The following is a 9,827-nucleotide window of genomic DNA, read 5'->3' as shown; positions in this document are numbered from 1 at the left end:
CCAATCCCTCATTCATACTTGAGAAAACCAAGTTGGATTCAGAAAGCCAAACAACTGCTTTAAAGACATCTACGCTTGCATGTAAATCCATCAAATCTAATGAGATACTCACCCTGCACAGACAGCACAGTCCAAAGCAATGTCCTTGAATGCACTGTGGTCTTTTAACTCTGTCATTTGGCCACTTCCCAGGGACTGTTCGGGTCAGGTTGTTGGCACAGGTCTGAACCATACCAAGAACCATTCTCACAAGTTAACAGTATCATCAGTCAAGTTCCAGTGCTCAGGAACGTTCCTGGTGCTGTTCATTTTCCTAGTACAGATGGAGCTGTAAGATCCATGTTTTATACCGAGGACTCTAAATGCTCACACAATCCCATAACAGCTCTGATTTGGTGAAGAGCAAGAGGAACAGCCCACATCTATTTGGAAGTGAGGAGCTTTCTGTGCCCCAGGTTTTGTGGTGGGTGCCTGGTGCTCTGCACACCTCAGTAGGGAGCAAGCCCTGTGCCAGGCTAGCAACTCCAGGCAGGCTCAAGCATGGGGCTAGGGCAGGACGGGGGATCTGAGGAATTCCAGGCCAAAATGCCATCAGCAGCCACAGCAGCAAAGCAGCTGGGAAGACACAGAAACTGGGAAACATTTCCCTTTCAAACAGAGAAACTGGTAGGCAAAGTCTCTGAAGCTGTGAGGCAATGCTGGCTCTTGAATTCTGTCATCGTTTGGCCTCAGTTCTCCCTTGAGTACCTGACTCTTACGGCATCAACTTGTCCCTCTGTGGCAGAGCTAATGGACTACAGAGGCTTTATCTGGAGGCTAATGGCTTTCACACAGCCGATACAAGAGGACCATGCTGAGCTGCAGTGGCGATTTATGGAGCGATGTTCCTGAGTAATTGCACTGCATATTTCAAGCCATCTCTCTGCTAAGTGAACCCCTACATGCACTGCCTCAGCTTCCTTAATAGAAAACAGGCTCACAAAACTGCTGATTTAACCAGCACTAAATTAAAATTCAGTATGAGGATCAGCTGGACAAACCTGACACACTTGCTGGAGGGGATGGCTTGGGAGGGGAGATGGAAGTGGCTTTTTGTCCATTGATGAGAGGGCAGGAGGGGGACACAGGAGATTTCCATTCTTGCTTGATGGGTGCCCCTTCAGGGAGTACAGCAGCCTGGAGACCTTGCCAGAGCTCAGGAAACCTGTGTTTTCTTCTTAGGTCTGTCCTGTGGCTTTAGGAAAAGTGGTCTGTTACCTCGTTTCCAGCCCCCAAACTGCCTGCCTCATCTTGGAGACCAGCTTTGGGACCTTCATCACTTGGGATGCAGGTAACCGTAGGCAGGCTGTGAACTGGGATCACAGCATCCTTCTGTGGGCTCGGCTGGCATGAGGGCTTGTCCACTTGGAGAGACGCGTGTGTCCTTCCCATTAGCCAGCTGGGGACACGCCTGAATCCAGACCAGAGGTCTGGCAGGGAAACCAGGTGGTGACGGAGCATCCCAGACCTACCCATAAGAGGGGTCCAGCCCCTCAACCTCATCAGCACTCTGTTTCGGGCCTGCGGAGATCCACTCCAGCCATTCCTCAGGCTTTTCAGGGCAACGTGTGTCTGGAACAACCTGGTTCCCTCCACCTACCTACAGAACAAGCCCAGAACTGCCAGACGAGAGAGAGGAAACTGCTACTTATCTAATTTGATTTTATTTTACTTCTCTTTTATTTTTTGGGCTCTCAGAAGCATGTTCAGTCTGGATTGAGGTTACAACCTGGGTAATGCTTCCCTGCCTAAAAAAAAAGCTGTTACCATAACAACCTGACTCTATGCTTCATTACCATGGCAATTCTCAGGAATTATTAAATACTGTGTATGTTTGGTGCACGCGCTCCAGTACATCTGGTGCCAGGCTCAGGTTGGGATCCTCCCTCCCCCCTAATCTGTTTGTCTGTCTCATCTTGTTTAACTCTTTCATTGTCCTCAGCCAAGACTGCCAGGGCAGGGAGAAGGAGGTGGGTATTGTTTGGGACTTGATTTGGGTTTTTCCGCACCGCAGGCAGGACTGTATGACCAGGGTTGCTGGGTTTTCTCAGGTGGGTCAAGCACCTCCTTATTTCTCCAATTGTAAAATCAGTGATTACAGGGGTAGAGGATTTCTCTTTGCAGGCAGGCTGCTCAGCGGGGGGAAATGCTCTCACACTTGCCTTTCTCTGCTGTTTCCCTGCTCCTTGTCTAGAAATAAGAAATTCTAGCTGGAACAGAGTCACGGCAAGTGGCGACCAGCCCAGAGACAGAGAACTGTTCTTGAAGGAGGATTGTGAAGGTCCCGTGCAGGTTGCTCTTGCTGGGGGTCAAGAAGCAGTTCCCTATTAGTAGGATAACTTGACTGACCATGTGGTGCCTAAAATCATGATTGTTTTCAGAGAAGGGATGCAGACTAGATGGAGCAGTGGCTCAGACTAATGTGGCCAGTCCCACAGGATTGCATTGGTATCTTGTATTCCACTGCTAGGAGATTATTTTAAATGAGACTCAATGGCTGGTCCTCACTTTGCCACTGATGTGATGATCCACCTAAGCATGTCCCTTCTCTCCCTGTCTCTCTGCTGTACTTTAAAGCCAGCAGTGTCTCTCAGTCATATTTGTACAGCTCCTGGCACCCCAGTGACGTTCTGGAAGCTAACATGCTACAAGCAACAATTAAAAAAAATTAAAATAACATTAAACCAGGCTTGTTCAAAAAAAACCTGCTTAAATTTTCTTGGGAGCCAGTATCCGCTTGCGAGCTTAAGCTAAATGAGTAGGCGTGAGATGAAAAAACACAGCTATTTGTGGGGAAAGGCAGCAGAAAGAGCCATTATGGTCTGCTTTCCTTACGCAAGCCCTGGAGTAGCCACCTCATCCTCTGGCTGCAGAACTCATGCCTCTGGGGCAGGGCAGCTGGGTTTTCATGGTCTGAGTTGGCAGCTCTTCCCCTAAGATCTGGGGGGCATCATGGTGCCCTCAGCACCCTCCCTTCCACCAGGCATGACCTGCACTGGCATCTGCTCTGGGTGAACAGGATGGGGAAGGAATCAAGGCAGTTAAAACAGCTACCATGACTTCACCTCAAGAGGGTCTTTAGACCCCAGATCTCTAACCCAAGGTGTTCCCTCACCATGCCAGCCCTCCATTGCCTTCCTTTTGGTCTCCCCTCGCCATCTCAGTGCTGGCATCAATCCTTCAGAGATCTTCTTTTCACCAAATAATTTCTCCTCTCAGTGGGGTAATCAGCCTTTTATTTGGAATCTAACAGGATGGGGACTTGTATGCAAGTGTCTTAAACCCACTGCAAGCAAGACAGAAGCCCAGTAACCCCATGGGGACACAGGCCATGTAGTGTGGCAAATCTGGATGGTGCCCACCAACTGCTTCACTCTACAGATCCTCTTCTGTTGGTCCACATGACCTGGTAATGTAGACATAGCCCTTATGGTCAGGAAAGAGACACAGCACAAGTAGAGGATGAATAAGCCAATGTAAAGTTGGGCTCTTGCCCCAAGGGGCCATGTGGAAAGTCTTCCTTCTCCTAATTGACTCCTGAGCAAGTTCCATCTGTCTCAGCAGGTGCCCAGCTTTGCTTTCTGGGGCGTTACATTGCTCCTCCATCTCACGCATACATGACCCTACTGTGGTTGACTTTTCTCCTTTCCTCTGGAACACTCCGCAGCACAAAAGGGACGAAGACCCCCCAGGCCCCACTCCTGGATGTGGCCTCTAAGGACACTTGGCGAGTTGGTGGCTATGGGGGATTGCAGAGCCATGTTTCCCCACTGGGCTGCAGGACCCCTCAACACACACACACCAGCTCTCACGGCCGCTGGCAGAGCAAGGCAGGTAGGGACAGCTGAGGTAATTTGACCAGCTTCTTCACTCAGGGCATTGCTGCAGGTCAGAGTTAAGGTGATTTTGATACTTTCTTTGGATTACCAACTTTTCCTGTGCCTTGCTTGCACTGCTAACACTGAAAGGTTTCTTCTGTCACTTCTGAATTCTCCCTTGTGCTGGGGCCACAGCTGGTGGATGGATTGGCAAGAGGGACCAAATGCCAGCTTAAAGCAGAAGCTGGATGGGAGTTTAGTGAGTACATCTGGGCTGCCCTCTGATAACACAGCATCCTGAAGATGCAGTTGCACATTTAAGTTATACATGCAAGTACGCTCCTAAGTGTTTGCAGAGTTGGGTCATTGTATGCATTGGAGTTATTTGCATCTCACCTTGATGTCTTGACCAGGCTGTGCTCCCACAGCGGGAGCAGTTTGCACTCACATGCAAAGAGATCAATGGCCATAACACCCCCTCCAGCAGCAGGGACCAAAATCCCCTTCCACACTGCTGTGTGAAGCCACTTTGACATCTGCCGGCAGGGCAGCAAACCCTCTGTGCTGAGAAGGCTGCTCAGGTATGCAGACCTACAAGCTGCTCATAAAAACCAAGGCCCTGCCTGTTCAGCCATTTCACTGGCACCAACGGGACATTTCAGAGCTTTGAATCCCAAATTCTGATCCTGCTGCCATGTTGTCTTTGTGCTCTTAAGGCGTAACAGACAACAGGTTAGTGGGAGCAACCAGCGACAGTGCTGCACTAGTCCTGCTCTGCATTGGGTTTAGTCCACCGATACCCTGTGGGAACCTTGAAGAAGGTGCTCAGCAAATATTGATTAATTACAAAATGTACTCTAGTCTTGTTCTTCCTTCTGGGAAGGCAGAGAGCTATTCTTCTGGATTTACATCCAAGTAGATCAGATCATCAGCTCCTCCAGTATCCAGGATTGCTTTCCCACTACAGAAGCGGACCCAGCAGGAATATTGTTGGCGCAACAAAACTCAAATTATTTCCATCTCACACCCACAGACAGAGCTGTAATTCCATCACAGAACAAAGGTCAGGAGTCCTCCTCCTCTCACATAATTTAGTTTTGACAGCTCATCAGGATCAGAGGAGCTGGAGATTTTAACTCGGAGGCTGGAATCTTACTTTGCAAGAGGCGCTCAGTGCGTCTTTATGAATCTCTGCTTCACTACTGTGCAGGTATTTAACACAAGCCAGAAATACGTAGTTCCTGACAAATTTATTTGCTAGTAGTAACTTGATACTTGCCTGTGAAAAATGTATGGTAGTTTCTGCTTTAAAGAAATATCTCTAATTAGAGTTCAATTGGAAGATGAGATTATTATATCTGGAACTAGGATTGAAATACCTGAACTCTGCACACACAGAGAAAGAAAATGAAGACAACACAAAATTATTTTGAAATGGGTTCTTTTTTTCCTGAATGTTCACCAGTTTTCAAAAAACTACAAAAACCTCAAGGACTGTAACAATATAGCACTTGAAAAAAAGGCTGTTGTACAAAAACAAGCATGCTTTTGTTTTGGGGTTGGAGTGGTTTTTTTGTATTTCTCTGGGTTCTTTTCTTCCTTCAGCATAGTGTGAAAGAAAAAAGTACCAGTTTATTTAACAGGATAGCTCAGAAAAATAAGGAAGAACATGCTTTACCCGTTACAAAACTCTACCAGAAGATGCATGCTTGAGGTCCGAAATACAAACAGACTGACACATTTGGTAGCATGCAGACTTTGTCGTACGACCCACACGGCACTTCCCTTGCCCTGCCCCATGGTCAAAGTTGTGGTCTGTGCCATGCATTTTGCTTTCCCTTTAGTTTGTTTTTTTGTTTTCTTTTTGTAGTCAGTTATTTGCCTTTTTTTTTCCTTTTTTTTTTTTTTTTTTTAGCCCTAAATCCCAGGTAGCAGTATCCAAGGTAACAGCAGAAAAGAGTCCAGATCTGCACATTATCACTGTTTCTGCAAGTTTCATGCAAAACTTAAGCAATTTCTGCATGCAGCACAATGCTGGTCATTTATTGTGCTTCATACAACTCTGGGGAGATTTCCCCATTCACCATGACAGAGTTTGTTGACTGGGAAGCGCAGGTTTGCTTTCCCATGGACACAGACATATTAAGACCCGTCCCCCCCTTCCCACTCCCCCCCTAGCTGCCCCAAACACATGGGAATGTGCATCTCAGCACCAGGTCCAGACAGTTCACTTGCCTACAAAAGCCCGGTGGCTTCAGTAAAGTCCCATGATTGCAGCTCCCACATCCTTGGAAGGTCTTCGGTCCTTCACCAGAAAGTTAATCATGCTCTCCGACTTGATGAGCAAGTTGCAGCCCAAAAAGAAGATGCCGAACATCACAGTCAAGGAGAGGACACAGAGGACAGCGATCTGCACCACCCGCGTGATGTAAAGGCTCCTCTCATCGGGCGCCAGAACTGAGGAGCCGCCGTCGGTCGCCAGCACCGAGCCAGTCCCGTTGCAGCAGGCCATGAGCATCCCCAAGGTCTGGGTCCTGTTGGGGTAAGCTCCCTGCTCTAGCAGAGTCTGGTTGAGAAAGGATCCATTCATGGTCTATGCGTGATCCCAAATCTCTGGAGAAGGCAAAAGGAAAGCTTGCTGTCCCCCTGCCCACCCCTCACATGCCAGGGCTCGGCACCACGGGCGGGTGGGCTCCGAGTCACCTCCTTTCTTCTTCTCACAACACCTCAGATGGAGGGGAAACTTCCTCGAGGCTGCGAGCAGGTGGAAAGCCAATTTGTGCAGCCGAGGGATGGCTCGCTCCCGGATCCCTCCTGGCACAGGCAGCGTTAGCACAAGCCCCCAGACAAGCAAAAAGAGAGAGAGAGAAAAGGCGAAGGGGGCGCAGGGGAGAGGAAGACAGCCGAAGATCGCCCCATGCCTCCTGCCCTCGCCGTGGCCCCAAAGCTGCCACCCCGAAGCGCCAGGCAGCGGAGTGGCGCAGCCCCTTCCCCGGGGGCTCTCCCGCAGGAGAGAGAGCTGATTCCTGCCGGCTGGGAGCTCCACAAATGCAAGTTCCAAGCTAAAGTCTTCACCGTGTTCAAAGAAAAAACAGCAACTCCACCCCCTTCCAGCCTCCCCCCAGGACCGCCTTCCCCCCCCTCCACGCTCACCCAGGCTGCCCACCCCTTCCCCACGCGTGTGCACCCCCCTCTGCCCTGCCACGGGTGCCCGCACCCACCCCTGTGCCACCCCCAGGCGGGGGCTGACCCCTAAGGCCCTCCGGAGGGGCACCTAACTCATCCTTCCTCCCAGCCCCCCACCTGCTCCCGAAACCAGCCCGCAAGGTCGGTGTTGGCCCTGGACCACTGGCAGGTCCCTGTCCCCCCCCACGCAGGCCCCTGTGAGCCTCTGGTCAGTGCTGCTCTCGCCGATCCCCGGTTGCTGCTCTGTGCCACCCACTCCTTCTTAGCGCAGCACTGGCCCAATCCAGCCCGGTCCACCCCCAGCTCTGCTCAGTGATTCCTATCCTGTGCTGCCAGATGAGAGCTGGATCCATCACCCTCTCTGCATCCCTGTCTTCCTCGGGCTGGGGGTTTCCTCCCCGGGCACCTTTGTCTTCCTCTTCTCCCCCTCCTGCTCCTCTAGCCCCTTTGAAGGGGAGCATTGCAATGCTGCACCCTGATCTCTGCTCGATACCCCTTCCCTGCCCTGTCCTCAGCTCTGGGTCCTACAGCAGCATCCCTGCTGCGCCCAGGGCCGGAGCATCGCAGACCCTCTCCCTCGGGCCCCTCAGCCCCACCGAGGGAATCCCAGGGGAAGTTTCATCATTGCTCCCCTCTCCTTGTCTGCATAAGCTCCGAAAGCGAAAGCCCAAGTCGGGGTGTCCAGCCATGTCTGGCTTAGCGTGGACCCTGCTTGCCCCAGGGCTGTGCCCGCGGAACTGCCATGTCCTGGCTTTCCCAGCTTTGCCCATTGGTGCTTGCCTGGAAACGTGTCTGGATGGCATAGAACAGGAGATCACCCTCGAGCCACGATGTGGGGACCTTGTCCTGATTTATCTGTGTACATCTTGGCTTGCTTTCTTTGCCCAGCCCCCGAAGGGGATTTTAATAAACCTAAATGAGAATTGATAAATTGCAGCTAAAGGCAGGAGCGTGAGGCCGGCTGGCTGAGGATGGAGGGTGGCTTGGTATTGATTTTCCTTTTAGGTGGCTGGGACCTGTGTCCCTGTTCTGCTGCTGTGATTTTAGAGGTTCAAAAACTGTTCGGTTTGGGTTTTACTTGTTGCTTTTTCCTCCTTGTTTTGCACGTGGCATTTCTCTCCCTGAAGGGCTGCCCGGTCTGCGAGGGCAGTTTGCAGCAGGAGCGGGAGGAAGGTGGAAAGCCCTGACCGAACAAGAGCATCTGCTCGTGTTTAACCTGAGGGCCAGGAAAAGGACCCACGGGAAACCAGAGCACCCCCGGTGCCCCAGCCCGGGTAGGAGCTCCTCTCCCCGGCTCGCTCCCAGACTGAAGGAGTTTCTGCTCCCTCTGGTGGCTCCAGCTCCAGCCGCTCCTCTCCCCGCACGCCCGAGCACGGATTCGGCTGCTGCACCCACGGCTGCTGGGTCACAGCCTGTGGTGATGGGACAGCCAGGGCCCTGGGGCCGCTTGCCTCTCAAACACTCCTCTGCCCGCTCCTTGCCTTCAACCAAACAGGGACTTCAAAACCCAGAGCATCCCATGATCTATTACCCAGTGCCCAGAGTTAACATCACGGCGATGTTTTCAGGACAAGCAGCACCTTCTTGCAGCTGGCAGGGAAATTCAGTCCAAATGTGCTGAATTAAGTCCATGCCATCCTTGTCCTCAGGCAGAACGAGAGCTCAGGAGGGTGCAGGCAGGTCAAATACTTAATTTTGTGACTTGTTCCTTCTTTTTCAACATTTTTGCACCATGCTGGAAGCAAGGGCTGGAGTATCCCAGCTCATGCTGGGCAGGGAGTTTCAGGACACGCAGGGCTGTGTCCCTTTGGAGCCTGCAGCACTTTCTAGGTTGGGCAACCTAAGCAGGATGAGTCCCCCAGCGAAGAGGGCCTGCGAGATCAATGGCAGGTCAGATCTGTGGGGTGTGCAGAGCGGGGCTCCCACATTTCTCTCTAGAAACTTAAACAAATTCATCGTCCCTTCCATGAAGCATCAGACGTGCTCGCAGGGTGATAACAGTGCAGCGCATGTGCCGTGTGGCCAGAAAGCCCCACATGATGGGGAAGGGCCATATAAGCAGCATTTCCAGGCAGGACACGTGCAGGAAAAGCAGGAATTTGGATGCCCTAAAACTGGCTAATGGAGTCTGGAGTGAGAAATGGCTCTGGGATCTGGAGCAGGGTGAGCCCTGGAGCCCCCCAGAAAGCAGGTTTGGGGGTTGTTCTGGTATCCCAGCCAAGGTGCAGCCCTTTTTTGACACTGCATGAGAGTCAATGGCTTCTCCTTTGACTCCCCTTTACCAAATCCTCATTAACAGGGCTTGGGGAGGGAGTTGTATCCCAGGAGTTGACCCCCGGCTGAGCGGAGCCCACGCAGCCGCGGGAGGGCAGCAGCACCCGCAGGGACCGGGGGGCTGCGCGGGGAAGCAGAGAGGCATCAAAACTGCTTTTAAAGCCAAGAAAGTCCCCGATTCCTGAGGCTGGGTCCCCGTCTCCATCTCACCCTCGCAAACACCATCATCTCTCGTTGAGAGCCGCACGGCTCTGGCGCAGATGCCGTTATCGCCATCGCTGCCAGCGTGGGGCTGTGGGTCTCGTACAGCGCCTTGCACATCGCCCCGCGGCTTCCAGCACCGCCAGGCTGCGGCTGCAGCTCTCGGCACCCACATGAGCTCGTTTTCCGCTGTCTGGTGTTTCTGGGTGTTGGATCGTCCTGACCCAGGGTTGTGTCGTTACTGTCCCCAACCCCTGCCACCTGGTGGGAGGGAGCAGCCCAGGGCTCCAGGAGAACAGCCTTTCTCTC

At 52.1% G+C, this 9,827-nt stretch overlaps 1 protein-coding gene across 1 annotated transcript; it reads right to left on the bottom strand.

The window, feature by feature from the left end:
- Positions 1-6,111: 6,111 nt before the first annotated feature.
- Positions 6,112-6,447, bottom strand: RPRML (reprimo like). The gene has a single exon (XM_072886145.1). The coding sequence runs from the start codon at positions 6,445-6,447 to the stop codon at positions 6,112-6,114; it is 336 nt and encodes a 111-aa protein (XP_072742246.1).
- Positions 6,448-9,827: the final 3,380 nt, after the last annotated feature.

This window comes from Ciconia boyciana, chromosome 22, assembly GCF_034638445.1.
Source record: "Ciconia boyciana chromosome 22, ASM3463844v1, whole genome shotgun sequence".
In the NCBI taxonomy this organism is placed as follows: domain Eukaryota; kingdom Metazoa; phylum Chordata; class Aves; order Ciconiiformes; family Ciconiidae; genus Ciconia; species Ciconia boyciana.
The sequence above is the reverse complement of the archived record's forward strand: the minus strand, read 5'-3'. Positions and strand labels throughout refer to the sequence as shown.

Coding starts and splice junctions, on each gene's coding strand:
- RPRML (XM_072886145.1), bottom strand. CDS start 6,447: ATGAATGGATCCTTTCTCAACCAGACTCTGCTAGAGCAGGGAGCTTAC.